This window comes from Suncus etruscus, chromosome 10 (genome assembly GCF_024139225.1).
Source record: "Suncus etruscus isolate mSunEtr1 chromosome 10, mSunEtr1.pri.cur, whole genome shotgun sequence".
Classification (NCBI taxonomy): Eukaryota; Metazoa; Chordata; class Mammalia; order Eulipotyphla; family Soricidae; genus Suncus; species Suncus etruscus.
The window spans coordinates 93736680-93756888 of NC_064857.1; the positions used below are offsets into that span (position 1 = coordinate 93736680).

At 39.4% G+C, this 20209-nt stretch overlaps 1 protein-coding gene across 2 annotated transcripts in view; it reads right to left on the reverse strand.

The window, feature by feature from the left end:
* Positions 1–19391, reverse strand: part of COPS2 (COP9 signalosome subunit 2) — a 33046-nt gene extending 13655 nt beyond the window's left edge. The window contains exons 1-6 of one of the 2 annotated variants that reach the window (XM_049781458.1): positions 19279–19391; positions 8386–8499; positions 6710–6787; positions 4159–4284; positions 1868–1957; positions 1659–1736 (exon numbers count right to left, since the gene is read on the reverse strand). In XM_049781458.1, the coding sequence (XP_049637415.1) occupies positions 1659–1736; positions 1868–1957; positions 4159–4284; positions 6710–6787; positions 8386–8499; positions 19279–19332 (540 nt within the window). In that variant the 5' untranslated portion in view covers positions 19333–19391. Of the gene's footprint in view, positions 1–1658; positions 1737–1867; positions 1979–4158; positions 4285–6709; positions 6788–8385; positions 8500–19278 lie in introns of both variants that reach the window. The other variant, XM_049781457.1, reaches the window with a different exon arrangement.
* Between the last annotated feature and the right edge of the window lie 818 nt (positions 19392–20209).

The window sequence follows — 20209 nt, forward strand, 5'->3', positions numbered from 1 at the left end:
AAAAAATCTTTTCAGGACATTTCCCCTGCTTAGCCAACGTACCTCAGTGAAATAGAGCACATCTCCATATTCTGACACCATTTCCTCTAAAAAAGCACAGAACTTCCTGTGCTTTAAGCCCCTGGATCTGATTTGGTTGATGCATTTCACAACAGACATCACTACACGGCTACATTTACATGGCAGGCATTTACTGCAAAGGGCCTGCTGATGGATAATGCAGTGAAGAGCAATGGCCTTCTCTACACCCTCCTCTTTAAGTTTTTTTGAACAAGTGCCACCAGTCCATTTTTCTTCCCTGTCATCAATGGCGCTCCATCTGTTATTATTCCAACAAACCTCTTCCATGGCAAACCTGCATTCTCAATGGCATCACGCAGATGCCAAAATATCTCATTAGCGGTGGTCTGGTCATGCATTGGAATTATTGTGAGCAGCTCCTCTGTCAATTCAAAATTGCAATCAACACCATGAACATAAATTGTGAGCTGCGCAGTGTCTGTTATATCTGTGCCCTCGTCAAGAGCAACTGAGTATGCATCAAAACATTTGGCTTTCTCACGCAGTTGATGATAAATGTCACTTGACATGTCAGAAATGCGCTCTGTCACAGTGTTGGCAGAAAGGCTGATATTGCTAAACTGACCTTTCTTTTCCGGACAGATAATACTTGCAGCCTGGAACATGCATTTTTTAACAAACTCTCCTTCTGTGAATGGTTTCTCTGCCTTAGTAATTATCTCACTAACCATGTAACTAGCTTCCACTGATGCAATATTTGCAATATTCTCTTTGGTTGCTTTCTTGAAGAAGTCTTGTTACCTCATTAGACATGCTTTAAGACTAGCAACCTGCTTGGCTCTCTCATTTCCTTGATATTTTGCACATTCCTCAGCAATGTTTAGTTGAATAATGGCATTTCAAGTTGTATTCCTTGTGCACTGCAACTTTCTCTGAGCAAATAAGACATGTGGGGATGCCCCTGTGCTCAACAAAGAAATACTGGATCTCCCACTTTTCCTGAAATTGTCTGTGCTCGTCATCAATCTTTCTCTTTACTGCAGGCTTTGATGAAGTCATGATAAACGTATGACAAAATCTAATTCTGTAATAAACTTCTCTCCCTTCTCTCACTTAAGCCTCCGATAATACAAGGGAGAGCGGGCAGGAGCAGCGGAAATGATGTCTGCACTAGGCACAAAGTATTCGTGATTATTTGCTTACCGAATATTCGCAATAAAAAAATTGAATTAGTAAGAAAAAAATCGCAATAAATAGCATTATACATTTGCATACCCCGAACGGAACTGCTCGGTGTATGCGAATGTTTAATGCAATTTTTTTCTTACTAATGTGATTTTTATTGTGATTATTCGATAAGCGAATAATCACGAATACTACGATATTTGAAGGTGGGCCACAAAATGTTGTATGGCAGGCCGCAAAGGGCCCCCGGGCCGCGAGTTTGAGACCCCTGTAGTAAAGAGTTTGTCAAAGCTCTTATCTTCCACACAACTGACAGTTGTTCCATCCTCAGGACCATGTAGGGTCCCAACCCCTGCCACAAATGAACCCTAAGCTGAGCCAGGAGTAAGTCCTTAGCACAACTGGGTATGGCCTAACCAATAAAATAAAAATAAAATAATTCAAACTCCTACCTGGCAGGATTGATGTAACTGCCGTAAGATTTTTTGAAGCTTTCCATATTCTTCTCGTTCTAAATACAACTTCCCAAGCTATAAGAGAAACAAGATGGTTAAAATCAGAGTTTAGGAGAAGGTGTACAACTGTAGTATATAGTTTCTAGAGGATACCCAGCCATGCTTCCAAAACAAACAAAAAAAAATGCTGTAACAGAAGTTATTACCTTTGTGTTTGTCTTAAACCACAGTCTATCATTCTTAGCATCTTTCAAAGCTTCCAGTGTTGTTTCATAGAATTCCTGCAGTAAATCCATCTGACATAAAAAATCAGAATTCTATAATTGTAAACAGCAAATTTGTACCTGTTAATAAAGTTAATTTGAGCAAACTAAAAGTGCATCTTTGAACTTTAACACACATAAGATATATTACCTGTATCTATCCCCAAAATTAATAAAGCATAGCACATCAAATTACATGAAGTTTCATGATTTATTTTTATGTGAAATTTAAAAATAAAACCCAGAAAATATTTACTGTTCTTATAGTAATAGTCTTATTCAATTCAAAAATTCATATTATATTAATGGAATTATGTATATATAGGACTAGTTTAATATATTGTTTTTACCACAGTTCTTTATTTGACATCTACATGGAAAAATCAAACAAGCTACTTAACAAACAAATAGGGGGGCCGGAGAGAGAGAAGAGTAGAGAAGGCACTTGCCCTGCAAGTGTACTGAATCCTAGCCCCTGACTCTGATGGTTTAGAAGTGATCCCTGGGCACAGAGCAAGCAGTTAAGTCCTGAGTGGCTAGGTCCCAACACCCAAGAAACAAAATTAGAAATAAATTGGTTTCTCCCTCAAGAAAAACAAAACACCAAAACAAATAAATAGGATGAATCAAACTGCTAAAAGCTAGGCGAAGTAAAGTCTAAAACAATTTTATCTGTGTATCAGGCAGCTAAAAGAAAAGACAAGTCTACACTATGAGTTAACTTGAGCAAATTAAATAGATTTCCTGTCCTTCTCCCCCTGGAAATCACTATTTGTTTTGCTTCCCTTCTACTACTGGCTCTACAGTTGTTTGAACTCCTCATTCTTTGGCCTTCTGTTTAACAGAATCAAGAGGTAACTAGGCCATGAGAATAAGGAAGTTTATTTACACTATTATTACTCATGGACTAGTAAATAAAAGGTAACTGGCACCAACTATGTACTTATTCTTAGTTTCAAAAGACAAAAAACATTAATAGATGAAAGCACGCAGTAGCAGATATAATCTTTAAATCCTTGTTGTTATAGTATTTAAAATAGTATACCAAAGATATTTCCACCTAAGACAATGTTTTCTAATACTGAACATCTCTATAATTTGTATAATCAGGACTACTGTTGTAGCAAAAGATGTATTCTGTCCTACTTAATAAACTGTCCTAAGAAATGCCATACAGGGGGCCAGAGCTATAGCACAGCAGTAGCGCATTTGCCTCACATGCAGCTAACCCAGGATGGTCCTGAGCCAGAAGTAATTCCTGAGCGTCACCAGTTGTGACCCGAAAACAAAATAAAACAAAAAAGAAATGCATACTGTAAGTCACTGATTCTGAGATGAACAGTTTTCATTACAAGAAACCAAATAGCCTAAGAAATATTAAATGGGAAGACAATATTATTGTACCCCATTATACTGAAAAATGTTAACACTTAGGGCAATGTTGCTTAAGGGATAAAAACAAATATTTTCTTAGTAACAAAACTGCTTTTCTTAACAAAATTCTAAGACCAAGACCACTAACAGTCCCAGTGCCCAGTGTAGTTTCCTTATTATCAGTACTTCCATTCATCGCCTAGCGTTCACCAACCTCTGTAGATGCATTTACTGAATACTCAAAAAATATTGGCGAGTATAAATTTATGTACTCCAGGATCTTTACTTAAGAATCTTCACATTCTTTTTTTTTTTTTTTTTTTTTTGGTTTTTGGGCCATACCCGTTTGACGCTCAGGGGTTACTCCTGGCTATGTGCTTAGAAATCGCCCCTGGCTTGGGGGGACCATATGGGACGCCGGGGGATCGAACCGCGGTCCTTCCTTGGCTAGCGCTTGCAAGGCAGACACCTTACCTCCAGCGCCACCTACCCGGCCCCAAGAATCTTCACATTCTAATAAACTTACACAAGTCACATGTAATTGTATTAAACATCTGAGAATGCTAAAGTGGTCTAATGAGTTTATTAGAAGGAACTGGGATGGTAACGACAGGAGATTAATATAAACCTGTAGAAGCTGTGTGTAAATTCTGTGAATATCTAAAGATATAAAATAATTATATTATCTTTAATATTATATGCTACTATTCCCAAGAAAATAGTATACAGTATATTTAATGTACACTAATAACAAGTCTGTTAAAATAAAATCATTAAACCTATTAAAAAAAGGAACAAAGCTCTTAGTATAAACAAAAGCTTGAGAAGCAACAAGGAATAAAGCCAGAATTTGAGCTAACCTGCTTAGAAGTGGAGATATAATCAAGTATAGAATTAATGGATTTTTCAGAATAATTTCTTGTGACTGCACTCCGAATATAGGTCAATAGTTGCTTATATCTGTTCATCATTTCTGGAAAGTTTGTCTGAGGAAAGAAAAAGTACATTATTAGAATCATATTTATATACTGAGAATATGTGGATTAGTATAACTAAACTTCAAAATTCCAAACATTTATCAGCTAAATTAAATTAGTGTGCAAAATGGCTAACTTGTGTCTTTTCCAAATTTTAGGTATACAAAAATATTGATTTAAATAATAGAAATCACTAAGCTAGTCAGTCATAAGACTAAAAATTCAACCATGCATGTCTTGAACACCAGCTAAAAAGATACTATCTTACTCCTTCATCAGAAAGTTCTTGAACATTACATGTTTCTTTCCTTGCTATTATTGCTCAACAGTGCCCACAGCTAATGTTGCTATTCTTTGCAGGATTATTTGTATTATGATAGTTTTCCAGGAAACATGAAAGACCTGAGAAATAAAGAACTTAAGGAGGTTTGAGAAATAAAGAATTACTAAGGGTAAAATTTATAGCACCTAGATACGGAGTGGACTGTCTACCATCCTTCCAAGTTTATCATGTAAGTCTATTTATTCTTTTAATAATATCTTTATTTAAGCACATTGATTACAGACATGATTGTAGCTGGGTTTCAGTCCTAAGAAGAATGGCCCCCTTTACCAGTGCAACCAACCTTCCCATCACCAATGTCCCCAATCTCCCTCCCTACCCCCACTCCTGCCCTCTATTTGAGACAGGCATTCTACTTCTCTCACTGACTGGCATTGTCACCATAATTGTCAGCGTAGTTATTTCTCTAACTGTAGTCACCACTCTTTGTGGCGAGCTTCATATCATGAACCAGTCCTACAGAAGTCTATAAATCTACAACTTTAATAGTGCAGTCACAATTCAGCGATATATAATTGCTATTATTTTCTCTACTGGGTTATACTCTACTTTTAATCAGAGAAATGCCGAACTGGAAGAAAAATATTTTTTCTTGACTAATACAAAAAATGTTTGTTAGAGTGAATAAACAACTAATAATATCATAGTTTAAACAGGGGACAATTAGAAATAGTTGCAGAAGTGGGTAGGAAAAAAGTGAACAGAATAAGATAATAGTAAAGAAAACTTGTGCAAAGAAATATTAATAATTAAAGATGTAATTAAATAGTACATATTATGGTGTATTTAATATTACATATTAAATATTTAATTAAATATTAAAGAAATAAAAAAATATCTGATTTATTGTGCTGTGTGGAGAACAGATTGATTGCAGTTGGGCAAGGACAGACCTAAGAATATCAGATGGCTCAGTGGTGTAGCATATACTTTTTTTTTGTTTTTTTGGGCCACACCCGGCGGTGCTCAGGGGGCACTCCTGGCTGTCTGCTCAGAAATAGCTCCTGGCAGGCACGGGGGACCATATGGGACGCCGGGATTCGAACCAACCACTTTAGGTCCTGCATTGGCTGCTTGCAAGGCAAACACCACTGTGCTATCTCTCAGGCCCCAGTATATACTTCTTAACATGTGTGAAATCCTGGGTTTGAGTTCTGTGACTGCAACTCCTCTATTCCCAAAACTCATGCCTCAAAACAAAATAGAGACATCAATTCATCAGTGTACTACCAAAACAATCCAGGCGAGAGATCACTTTGGCTTGGATTGAAGCAGATGAATAAAGGTTAAAAAGAAGTCATATATGAACGCATTTTGTGAGGTAGGAGACAGAAGAATTAATGATAACATTAGGGGAGGAGGAAAAAAAATTCTAAGATTTTCCTTGATCAATGGAAAAGAAACTGCAATATAAAAATATATTCAAACTCCAAAATAATACCAATATTTGAAGAAAAGTATTGTCATTAATAATGCTGTCACACCCTGTCCACAAAATAAGAAGTAAGTTTTCTTTTCTTTCTGTTTTGGGGTGGGGTGGCTGGTTGGGAGTGTGTTTGGGGTCACAAACAACAATGTTCAGGAGTTACTCCTGGACCTTTGCTCAGGGTCTTACCTGGTGGTGCTCCAGGGAATATGTGGGGTTACAGGGTTCAAACAACATAGGTCATATACAAGGTTAATGCTCTACCTGCTATACCATTGCTCAGTTTGTATTTTTTTTTTTTTGGAGGGGCTACACCCAGTGATGCTCAGGGGTCACTCCTGGCTATTTGCTCAGAAATCGCTCCTGGCTCAGGGACAGACACCGGGGATCAAACCTTGGTTCGTCCTGGGTCAGCCACATGTAAGGCAAATGCCCTACTGCTGTGCTATTGTTTCAGCCATGTAAATACGTTTTCTTAAGCAGAAAAGGTGTATTCAAAATTTTTTAATTTAGTATTACTGTTATTTTATACTACAAGTTAAAAGCAGACGAAGTGTGCAAATATATCAACAAAGTATTTTAGAGAATTGAATACAATGACATTTATTCTTTATACGTTCAGTTTACTTCACTTTTAACAAAATTCCACTCAAAATAAATCTTACCAATTTGAAGTTAATCTTAATCATTTGTTTCAGTGCCTTAAATCCCCATTCTCCTTTTTCACCTTCAAGTTCCAACACCTAAAAAGAAGAAAGGTTTAGTCTAACTTAATACTAGATTATCTAATGAGATCCAGTGTGATTAGAATTATTTTAGAATTAATTTTACATGACATACATGAAAAACATTTCCAATAATTCCACCATGTACCAATCCTGTTAGAAAAAAATCCTTAAGGAGGGACTGGAGTGGTGGCACAAGCAGTAGGGCATTTGCCTTGCATGCGGCCAATCTAGGATGAACTGTAGTTCAATCCCCCTGGCATCACATATGGTCCCCCAAGCCAGGATCGATTTCTGAGCACAGAGACAGGAGGAACCCCTGAGCATCAGCAAGTGTGGCCCAAAAACAAACAAACAAAAATGTCCTTAAAAGGAAAAGCAGACACCAAGGCCAGGGGATGGTTCAGTGGCTTAAGCACCTGTCTTAAAGCAGAAGGTGATGAGCTCAATTCCTGATGACGGTGGTTCTGGCAGCTGTTATCTAGGACCCAAGCATCATTAAATGTGTGACCCCAATATGTATCAAGTGTGTATGAGCACTGTGGCCATACACTGTAGGACACCTGGTCATCAAAACAATAACAAAGGGAAAAGACTTTTAAGTCTTTTTTTTAAACTTTATTTATTGATTGATTCATTGATTGATTGGTTTCTGGGCCATACCCAGCGGAGCTCAGGGGTCCTCCTGACTCTGCACTCAGAAATCGCCCCTGGCAGGCTGGGGGACCATATAGGTGCCAGGAATCGAACTGGGTCACTCCTGGGTCAGCCACATGCAAGGCAAACGCCCTACTGCTGTGCTATCTCTCCAGCTTCAAGAATTTTAAGCCTTAAAATGCTTTACTTAAGGAGAAGCAAGCTTATTTTAAAATATATTCATTAAAGATTAAGTAAAAACTGATTCTCAGACTAGAGAAATATTTTAAAGAACTGCAGTACATGCTTTGCACATAGGAGCCCAGGTTCAAACACCAGCCACAAATGGTCCCCTGCAAGGAGCTAAGAGTTAGTTCCAAAGCACTTTCAGGTGCAAAACAAACCCAAGATGAAATAATTCTGATTATTATGCAGTCATAGAATTGTTTTTCCCATTTAAGTAACTCAATGGTAAAAATGCAAGAGTAGGGGCCGGAGAGATAGCATAGAGGTAGGGTGTTTGCCTTGCATGCAGAAGGATGGTGGTTCGAATCCCGGCATCCCATATGGTTCCCCGAGCCTGCCAGGACCAATTTCTGAGCCAAGTAACCCCTGAGCGCTGCCAGGTGTGACCCAAAAACAAAAACAAAAAAGCAAGAGTAGTCAACTGTAAAACTATGTGAACCCCAAAAGAAGGACAAGGCTGTATATATAATATTTATTGATCATCACATTGATTTGCTTCAATCAGAACCACAATTAGCATTTTTTGAGACATGGCCCTGGTTCCTAAATGAAAAACAAAAATAAGATAGGCCACAGAAAAATTCTTTTGTAAGCACAAGGAAATCTTGTAAGATTTTTCTACAAAAATAACTTGGAATTTATTTGATCTAAGACATCATTTCTTAAAAAAGACACTTTAAGATGATGACAACAACAACAATAACAACAACAAAGAACAAAAAAAGAAAGAGAACCTTTTGGAAACTGCTCAATGCTGCTTTTGGGTCATCTTCCTTTAATGCTTTGGAATTATAGTACTGATTCTCCAAATCCACATTTGGTTCTGAGTTACTATCTTCAGAGTATTCCTATATATTAGAAAGGAGTCTTAAAAGATTGTTTTTAAAGCAAGAAACCCACACAGCGCTGTAAGAAGAAAAATTTAAGAAGATCCACACATAAGCAAAACAATTTCAATGTATACACTATATTTCACCACATTTTTAAATACAGAGGGGGCAAAGTAAGAATAAAACCAAGTGATATAGAATAATTTTGTTGATAGCAAAGTTAATATTCCCATAGCATCAACATAAATGCCTAATTCAAAAAGCTCTATTGGTTAAGGACATCCCCCCAGTTCTGTAGTAGTTTAACCTTTTGGTGGTCATAGGACCTGAAAAAATAAATCCTAACACTGATTATCCTTTTTTTAATTCCATAATCTAATCCTCTCTGTAAATCTAAATTTCATTATTCTCACATGGTCTATGCAGGATGGAATCTCTATACAGAATAGCTTACACTGGATATCATTATTTTAATAAGAATATTTGTCTTACAAGCATTCCATTATCATTAAAAAATAAGAAACCAAAATAAATTTATATAACCGTATATAAGCTTCATCACAAATTCAGTACTAAAACAGTAAAGCCCCCCCCCACAACCTGGAATGAAACAACTGCTTTGTGAATCAATATAAACAATTCTGTTACAGAATGGTAGCACAGCAAGTAGGGTGTTTGCTTTGCATGCAGCTAACCCAGGTCCAATCCCTGGCATCCCATATGATCCCCCAAGCCTGCCAGGAATAATTATGTTCAGAGCCAGGAGTAACCTCTAAGCAAAAGGGATGTGGCCCAAAAAACCCAAAAATACAAAAGCAAAATAATTACAGAAAGGGAGCCAAAGTGACGGTACAAAGTGATAGTGATAGTAGGAGGATTATCTTAAACATAGCCACCCCAGGTTCAATACCTGTCAGCCCTGTCCCGAGTCCTGCCAGAAATGACCTGAGCTCAGAGACAAGTTTAAGTCCTGAGTACTGCCAGGTGCAGCTCACCCCACACCCCCCCAAAAAACTCCAACAACAACAACAAAGCCAAACCCTAATATTTAATCTGGCTACAAATTATAAAGATTAGCATAATAAAAATTATTTTAGGAAAGCAAATTATTTCTTCAGTTCCATGTCTTACAAAGTAAAAAATTGTCAAAAAGAAGTCAACACAAGGGGCCGGCGAAGTGGCGCTAGAGGTAAGGTGTCTGCCTTCCAAGCGCTAGCCAAGGAGATCCCCCGGCGTCCCATATGGTCCCCCCAAGCCAGGGGCAATTTCTGAGCGCTTAGCCAGGAGTAACCCCTGAGCATCAAACGGGTGTGGCCCGAAAAACCAAAAGAAAAAAGGCAACACAAAAAGACAAGAGCAATAGCAGCTATTTCTCCATCTTAAGTTAATACATTTCACCAAGATAGAATAAATGTTAAATGTTTCTTAAAGGCACAGTAATAAAAATGGTGAAAACATTAGATTAACACAAGGTTTTTCTCCTTTGAGCAGAAAAATGGAAAGAGATGTTTGACAGAATAAATATTCCCAGTTTTACCTGGGAACAGTGGCTTTGTAATGTACGCCCTCTAGAGGAAAATTCTTTCCGTGCCATGAGGGCAAGCCATACTGGTAATCACTCTTCAAAAATTTAAAAAGATTCACTACTCTGAAAAGAGATGTAAATCAAGCCATGAAAATCATGGGTACATCATGCACATCACCAGCCGTGCAGCTAAAAGCTGGTGACCTCTGGTGGAGGAATGGTGGGCCAAGTCCCCACCAGGACAGCTGGACTCACCACCCACAACCGCCGCTTCATCCAAGGCCCAGCTCCTCCACTGAGCACTAAGACCACTCTGATTTATGCAGACACCAAACCGAACAAATCTCCAGGTATGTCAATATTTGGGCTAACATCACCAGGACTTTTTTGAAGTGAGTGTGGGTAACCCCCTTTCTCATACTTCCAAAAAGGCCTCTCATCTGAAACCACACCCCAAAAAAGCTGATCATCCAGCTGCCATACGAAAACTCCAATTGTTCAATACTGTCATTTCAGAAGAAGCACCCCCATGTAGAAGCCAATGTGGATCTGAAACCACCTAATGTTCAGAAACAGAATACAAGTAACAGAAAGATCAAGGAACAACAAAGAATTTAGTAAACCTTCTGACAATGATTTAATGACCTCATTGCAAGATACAGTAATTTTCACAAAATTTTTTTTGTTGCTGTACTTGATATCTCTTTGGCCCATATTTACTTCATTTCCTGATTGGTTTTGGGGACACACCTGGCAGTGCTTTGAGAACCATGATACATGTACCAAACGATCAGACCCAGGGCTCCTAAATGCTTTTTCAGAACTCAGCTTGTTAAGCTTTCTTTTTGTTTGTTTGTTTTTTAGTTTTGTTTGATTTGGGGCCACACCTGGTGCTGCTTAGTTATTCCTGGCTCTATGCTCAGAAATTACTCCTGATAGGCTCAGGAGACCATCTGGGATGCGAGGGATGAACCAGAGTCAGCTGCATAAAAGGCGAACAAACACTCTACCTGCTGTGCTATCATTCCAACCCCCACTTCTTTACTTCTTAATCTGGTTACTCATATCCTACCCCAGTTACTCATATCCTATCCCAGTGAAGTGGATCAAGTTTAAAAAAAAAAGACAACTGTACATCACATGACACTGTGATAGAGACAGATTCTGAGTTATGTTTTGAGAAAGGACAGCAAACAAAAACCCAGCATCAACAGTAGTTATAAAAACAAAACTATAAGTCGTTAAATGATCAGAACGTGAAAAGATAAAAGTTTGAGAAATACTGTCTGCTCTCAAGCTACTTCTTTATCTCTAGACAGCCTTTTAAATTCTTTTTAACCTTTAAATACCAATTTTCTTGGGGCTGAAGTCATTGTATAAGCAGGTAGGACATTTGCCTTGAATGCAGTGACCTGGGTTCAATCTCGACCCCATATAGTCGAATAACCCCTAAATGCAGAACTAGGAGTAAGCCCTGAGCACTGCCAGCTGTGCCCCCAAACAAAAGCAAAAAAGCAACCCCTGCCCCAAATCTGATTCCTCTTTATGCATACAAAGTTATAGGTTCAATCAAGCTGCTCCTTATCACCCTGGCATCCTTCCTGATTACTCCTTGCAAGTAGCCAAATCCTTTCACATCTTTAAATGCTTTTCCCTTCTTTTTCCACTATACCATGCAGTGCCAGGGCCTGGAATAGGGCTTCTGCATGGAAAGTACGTGCTCCAGTCCTTTGAGTCATTTTCCTTTTCCCTAAAAGGCAGATACAGAGTAGTAAAAAATTGCTTGTAGCCACAAAATCTATTCCATGTCTTTGGAAATCAGTTAAGTGTTCAATAAGACATAGGAATAGCTAGCTGAACCAGAAAATTGCTTTTCTGCAACATAACTTTTCAGAATAAATCTCTGAACTTACACATATTTTTTTGACTTATAACTGCCACAACAACTATGAATTTGAATGAACTCTCAGACAATATCTATTTTTGTTTTCTTAAATACAAATTAGAAAACCGGGCAAAAGTATGAGGAAAGGGAAATAAAAGTTGAAAGATACTTATGACAGTAGGACATGAAGTTGCTAGTAAAAGGGAAACAAAACAATAAAAGGTTGGGCTAGAAAGTGAGAACAGGGGTTAAGGAACTTGCATTGTCTCCCACCAACTTTGCTCTAAATCACCAGCTGTACACACGGTCCCCTGGATATTGCCCTGGAGTGCTGCTGAGCACAGAGACAAGAAAAGGTCCTGAGCTATGTTGGATATGTGTCCAAACCTCCTTCTTCAGGCAACAATACCAACACATCTTATAATCTTTCATTATAAATAATTTGACTTACTAAATTTTAGATGTTTTAATTTACCCAAGACTCAGTGATGTAAGGTAAGAGTTAAACCAGCCCTAAACATTTTGTGACCATATTCTTTGGGTTTTCCATATTATATGAATTAAGTAGAATGCGTATAAGTTGCATAAATACAGTTCAATTCTTAAGTGTTCATGAGAACTGCCACAGTGACACTGGCAAATTCTTATAACCAGGAAAAATTATCATCCTAGGCTGAACCAGTCTCCGTGATATTATGAACCTGTCACTTTCACCACCAGCTGTGAACTACAGCAAAGTATGATTCTGTTATAGTGATATAATTCCTTAAACTGGTGGCATTTTGGACTTAAAATTCCATTGCTTATTTATATTCAATATTTAATATATCAACAATTAAGTGCTGCTCAAACAAATGAAAATTAACTGTCTCCTCAAGCTAGTCAAGAGGGATATGTAAATAAAATAACAATCCCATTTATAATCAAATGTGTAGCAGCCCTCAAAAGATTAACTATTACTCTTGAGTAAATATGAAGAAATGTTACCTTACTCGGGCCTAAAAATATGGCTAGGAGCTGTTGTGGGCCAAGGAATCTTGAAAGGAATTGCTTATTTGGAAGAACTCTGAATGGTCAAAGCTGAAGTACAGGCTGTGGTGTGTAAGAGTTGGTGAGGCATAAACTAGTCAAACAACAGAAGAGCCAGACAACAGATATCTAGAAAGGTATTTGGATCGATTGGAGAAACATGAAAAGGTTTTATGAAAAAATCTGATTTGTACCGCAAGCAATGAAGAAATCTAAGAGATATAGACAGGTGATGGCAAACATCCCATTATCCGTAAGGACTAGATAGATATAATCCTAGCCATTCAGTCGTCCAAACAAGCAAATCAATGGGTGGGAATGGGGAGTAGAAGAGTGGGTTAAAGCACTTTCCTTGCATGCATCCAACCAAATGGATTAGAATTCAGGGGTCTCAAACTCAATTTACCTGCAGGCCGCAAGAGGCAAAGTCGGGGTGATCCTTGAGTGCAAAGTCAGTAGTAAGCCTTGAACATTGGGGGTGTGACCCAAACAACTAAAACAAAACAAAACAAAACAAGATTCCTCTAGGGCAGGGCCACAAAATGTTGTACGGAGGGCCGTTTGCAGCCCGCAAGCCACAAGTTTGAGACCCCTGGATTAGATACTTCTCACTGCATATGGTCTTGTAGCAATGCCAGGCATGAGTCAGGAATAAGTGCAGAGAATCACTCACTGGGCATACTACGAAACAAACACTACACAATACAACACACACAAAAGTAAAACACCCAAAGGAGAAAATCTTCGCTTACTTTTGGGATAGTTTCCAAGATAAATTAAAAAGCAAAGGAGTGAATGGAAGTCCTTGGGAAGATGCACTGTGGTGGTGGGCATGGAGTTAGAATGAAGTATGCATGAGACCCTATCATTAATAGTTTTGTAAATCACAGCATCTCAATAAAATGAGAAAAAGAAAGCCAAGAACAAATAGAATATGCAGTATTCTGGTCTATAAAGGGGTTGGGAGAAAGTATTTCATTATAAATGGGTAAAGGGAACTTGTTCAAATGGGGAACAAGGAAAAAAAAGATATTCCTGTTTTATATATTGTTTCAGAGCCATTTGCATATATATACCCATTTGTCATTTTTATTGGTAACCAAATTCCTCTCATTTTCGCAAGAAAATAGAGGTTTCAATGTATTTAACGACATGTTCATATTTTCCAGACAATTTTCTTATTTTCTTATTGTTCCCATGCAACAAAATGTTTTATTACCATTCAATCTGCAACACAGATGACATATATACCTGTGTGTACAGCACTGGTGAAGACTTGCACATCGGGCTTTCAGTTATAGCAACCACTCCTCTTACTTCTATCTCCCTACACATCACAGAGACTGAGACAGGCCAGTTCTAGTTCTTTGTGAGTTATCCTCCTCAGTGCTAGCCAGGAAAACAGCTCTGGCCTCTGGGGCTATATTATGAGAAAAATACACATTACATTTTGTGATTTAATGTGAAAGCAATTTAGCTTTTTAAGCCCTTTTTAGTTAAATTTTAGCTTTTTTTTTTTTTTTAGCTTTTAGTTAGGAAAGGTGTCTAGTAAAAGAAACAAAGTCTTGGCATCATGAACCAATCCCCTAATAAAATCTATTTCTTACTGATGAGCCCAATATATGTTCTTTTTAATCTAGTGCCACGGGTAGGACTGGAGTTAAGGCGCTCCCTAGAATGCAGCTGATTCTTGTTCAAATCCCTAGCACGGCATACAGTTCCCCACAGGGACCACCAGTGGTTACTCCTGAGCACAAAGACAATAAAAAATAAAAGCCCCTGAGCACTCCACATACTGGTCCCAACCTCCCACCCCCAAGCTTCCAAATTACAGTGTTATATCTTCTTCTACTCAAGAGTTTGGAGCTATACTATTTTATCAAGTTTTTATTACTATGTTATTTTAGAAACATTGGATTGTCTTATTTTAGTGATTCTTATTACTTGGATATCTTGATCTTTAACCTTTTCCGGAGAAGAGAGGTGCCTAAAAATGTTTGTTTTTGTCTCTATTAGGAGGGCAAATATACTGAATTTCATTTTCTTTCTAAATCAAATGTCTTTTTTTTTTAGCTTATAGGTATAAGGCAAGTATTCTTATTACTATTTTTTAGAAATACTGGATTATATTCCAATATTGGTGATAACCTGGACATGGTCCCAGTTTTATAATTATAAATTTTATAATCACTCCCTATCTACCTCCTTCCCTTCCTTCCAAATCACTCCTGGCAGACTTGGGGACCATATGGGATGCTGAGTATCGAACCTGGGTTGGCAGCATGCAAGGCAAACACCCTACCTGCTGTGGCTCAACATTTTCTTTATATGAAACAAAACAAAACAAAACAGAGGGCTAGGGACAAAGGTGAGAGGTAGGATAGAGCAATAGAACAGGACTAACCTCTAAACCCTGCCTATATCCTAAAAACAAACAGAATAAATAAGGGACACATGCTTTGCAGTTGTAAGCCCTTATTTGATCCTTGTTCCACATGTCTCCTGAGCACTACTGGGTTAGCTTAGTGGCCCTGTTTCGATAGGGTGCAAGTAGCACTGTACCCCTGGCTCTAGAAATGAATCATTTGGTCAAGCATCACTGGGAATGTCTGGGAGATTCCCAACCCACCCTAGCTCACCTTCCTCCACCTCCCCTAAAAAAAAAAATTAAAGCTATTTATTCACTTCACATTGTTTTTTTATTATTGTCACTGAGAAAACGAAAGGTCAAATGCATTTGTTTTACTCTCAGTAAAAAAGCAGCAGCACTAAATTCACTGCCTCGGGCTTATAAGGTGCTTTTGCAAAGGATCTGGCAAGACCTGAGTCACTTGGTCTTTTATTTTTACTATGTAGGAGGCTTGGCTTACTGGGGTCACACCCACATGTGCTCAGGGGTCAGTCCAGCCTATTAGGCAATTCTGGGATTGCTCCTGGTGATACTAAGGAGACCATCTGAGATGGTAGGGATCAACCTGGAGTTGGGCAAGTACAAGTAGGCACCTTGCTCTTCGAACTCTTTCTCTGACCTTCTAGTCTTCTCTTTAAAAATCTTAAATATACAATTTTATCTTCACAAAGAGTTTAACCTAAATAACAAATGTGTGGCACAAAAAAAATAGGCCCAAACAATAGTTATCTTAAAAACATCTATTCTTGGGGTTAGGGTGATAGCACAGTGTGTGCATTTGCCTTGCATGTGGATGTCCAGGGTTCAATTCCCGGCATCCCATGTAGTCAGTCCCCTAAACCTTCCAGGAGTGATTTCTGAGTGCTGAACCAGGAGTAATCCTGACACCGCTGGGTGTGGCCTTCCCTCTAAAAAACAAAAACAAAAAACACCTATTCTAAAATCTACCCAACATTGCATCTGTTAAGAAATTAGAGACAACAGTTCAGAAGTGAGCCAGAGACAGAACAGCAAGTAGGGCACCTGGTTTGCATGCAACCTACTTGGGTTCAATGCCCACCACCATATATGGTTCCCTAAGCCCTACCAGGAGTGATCCCTGAGTTTAGAACCAGGAGTAAGTCCTGAGAACAGCAAAGTGTGTACCACAAACAAAACAAAAAAGCTCAAATATCACAGGAAAAGAAACTATCACCTACTGAGGTACAATGAAGGACAAAAATAAGGCCTCATGGGCCGGAGAGATAGCACAGCGGCGTTTGCCTTGCAAGCAGCCAATCCAGGACCTAAGGTGGTTGGTTCAAGTCCCTGCGTTCCATATAGTCCCCCATGCCTGCCAGGAGCGATTTCTGAGCAGATAGTCAGGAGTAACCCCTGAGCACCGCCAGGTGTGGCCCAAAAACTTTAAAAAAAAAAAAAAAAGGTCTTATATTAAATACACAATGGTTTTTTTTTACTTTGTCCTGTAGTATTTTACTCAGTTTTTCATTTCAATGTACTTATCCCTGCAGTGTTTGTGGCAATGCCCTGCAGTATTTGGGCTACTCTAGGCTTAGTGCTCACTCCTGGTAGGGCTGGAGGAATAAGTGACAAATCAAACCTAAAGCCCTTTGTGCTAGTTCCTCAGCCCCTCAAATACCCCTTTTAAAGAAATGCAAAGTAGTGTTTCCAATTTTTCTAACCCACATTTTAAGATTCTTCACACAATGAGAAACTAAAGTCAAAATAATTATCTAATGATCTTGTTAAATGGTGAGAAATTGCAAGATACCAACCATGTAATGAAGACTCACCTCTCTTCTCCAGAAAAGATTAAAAATTAAGGTATCCAAGCTGCTAGATGTTAAGATAATAAAAGCAGTGAACATTTACTCCTCACAACTAGGGAAGCTATGAAACTCACAACCTGACAGTAATTTAAATAACTGGAATTATCTACCTTTCAACATTTCCCCCAAATAATACACTGAAGTTCAAATAGCTAATGCTCTACTTAAAATAACCTTTAGCAAAGAGCCATTTTGGTAAGTCTTTCTAAAAAGATGAGCAGAGCCAACTTCATGCTACAAAAGTGGGAATGCGGAATTATAATATGGTTGATCACTGGCCTAAATAATGCAATAAATAGCACCCTAGTTACTAGTTAATATTATGTTGGCAAATGATATACAGATCTCTAAAAATCAACGATAGAACAAGACTTGCCAGACCATCAATTTCTTCTGTTACATAAATTTATATGGTTAAAAATGCTTGTTTTTGCTTCTATTAAGAGGGCAAACATACTCAATTATTTTATTTTTAAACCAAAAAAAATTTTTTTAGCTCATAGGTACAAGGCATTACTTACTTCTTTGAATAAATACATTGGTTCAGCAACAGATTTTTATTTGGGGGTTCCACTTTGCACTGCTCGGAGCTTACTCTTGGTTCTGTGCTCAGGGATAGTTCCCTGGCAGTCTAAGAGGACCAGATGCTTAGGGTTAGTCATGTGCAAGGCAAGCGCAGTACCCACTGGCCTCCAGCCCTCCAGATTTTCACTTTATTTCTGATGGTAACCTACTTTCTTTCACTAGATTAAGGAAGATTCACATCGACTTTGAAGATTAATACTCATCAAAGATGACCTGAAAAATGCTGGGTTAATCTAAGGTCAAAATTACAGATGGCTCTAGTTAACCTTTGTTTTTTTTTTTTTTTTTTTTGGGGGGGGGGGGGAATGTCACCAAAAATGTTTAAATATTAGAATGCATTTAACATCTTTTAAAAGCATACTCTCTTTTTCTTTTTAAGCAGAAACCATTTCACTGGAAATTACGCAAAGAGGTAATCTTGGCCCACATTTTGGCCCAGGCTTCCCTAAGTAAGCATCCACTCAACGTTAGGATAAAATGATAACGGAGCATCACAATATACCGGGGACATGCACTAGAAATGTCCCCAACTAGGTAACACTCTGCAGTTGCCACTAATTCTGACCAGGGCATATGTTGTTAATTCCCACACATATAACGGTTTTTGAAAAGCTACCTGGAAGAAATAATAATAAGAAATAATAATAATAATAATAATAAACTACTGAACCATCGCTCATGAGTTTAACATCATTAAAAAAAAAAACCTTCCAACCACACAAATCCATTGATTTCTATACTACGAGTATTTTATAACTCCCAACACTGGCTACACCCAACCATGCATCACCCAAACAAACAACAAAACCTCCTCCGGGGCTTTCCTAAGAAAAAAAGAAACAAGTGTCTCAGGTCTGTCTCCCCCCCCCCCAAATCCTCCATTACACCTTTGATCTTCCAAAAAAAAATCAAAAATAAAAATAAACCTAACTCAACCCCTGAGCCAGACTCTCAACAAACGGCCAAACCTCCTCCAGGGCTTTCCTAAGGAGGAAAAAGGAAAGGAGTGGCTCAGGTCTGTCTGTCTTTTGGCTTCCAATTCTCCATTGCACCCTGATCTTTCCAATCCCCCCAAAATTAAATAAAAATAAAAAATAAACCCACTCAGGCCCTGGGCAAGCCAGACTCCTTCCAAGCGACAATCTGGGGCTCCTAGCTCGGGTCTCACGGACTGACATTCTGGGGTGACTTTTTTGGGAGGAGACAGGTGAGGATCCCCCAGGGTCCCCAATGTGCCTCCCTCCCGAACAGCAGGCCAGGTGGGCCCAAAGCCTCAGGGGAGCCGGGTGGGAGGGGGGCCTGAGGCGCTGCCCTGGCCCGAGCCGGGGACCCCAAAGCCGGGTCCGGGAGCCCGGGGATGCTCGGGGGCCGTTCGGGGCGGGCCTGCAGGGAGGCGGGAGCCCGGCCTGTCACTGCAGCAGCGAGGCGGCTGCGAAGGATCGCGCGTTCTCCCGCGAGAGGACCCGGCTCAGCCGCACCGGCCGGACCCCGTCCCCGGCGGTGGCGCCAGGCTGCGACCCTCCCGCGGCCTCACCAGGTCGTAGTCCTCCTCGTCGTCGCACATGAAGTCGTCCTCCATGTCGGACATCTTGGCCGGGAGGGACGGAGCGAGGGAGGAGAGGAAAACGGAGACCACCTCCGCCCACAATGCACCGCGGCGCGCCTCCCACAATCCCCTGCGACGCGACGCCACGCGCCTCCCTAGTCTCCACCCCCGAGGCGCCCCGCCCACAATTCCCTCCGCTACGCCCCCCCACAGTCTCTACCCCCGCGACGCCCTTCCCACAACCCCCCGCGCGGCGCAACAGCGCCTGCGTACGTGCCTGCGTGCCTGCGTAACTTCCGGGGGTTCTCGTCCGCGCAGGTTCAACGCTTTCTCCCGGAACCCTTGAGACGCGCCTTTGGGAGCTTCCTCTAGGACGCCCAAAGCGTGCGCATCGCCCCCTCTTCCGTTCCGACGTCTGATGTTTCCTTAGCAACTCTTCTGCCTAGCAACTGATGGGAGCTGACAAACTTGAAAACTCGCAAACTCCTGGGCCAGGGGAAAGTCTTCTCTCTGGCCTGGGGTTCTGGAAACTTTTCACCTCATTGCTGATGGATGACATTAAAAAAATAGACTTTTGTTATTATTAGTTGATTGCTAATTATTTATTATTAATTATTTATTATTAATTATTTATTATTAATAATTAATTGATCATTCAGTCCACTAAGAATCACCACATTGGAAGGAAGGCTCCATATTGTCAGGATATAAATTCTTATATATATATATATGTATATATATACATACCTACATATATATATAGCAAATCTCTACATTCTGAAAATGCCAAAATTATATATTGCAAATAAAAATTCCCATCAAGTTTAAAAAAAAAGTGGATACAAACATACTGTCTATGTATCAAGCAAAAATCCCACAATAGCCAGCACAATATTGACAAAGAGCAAAACAGGAAGAT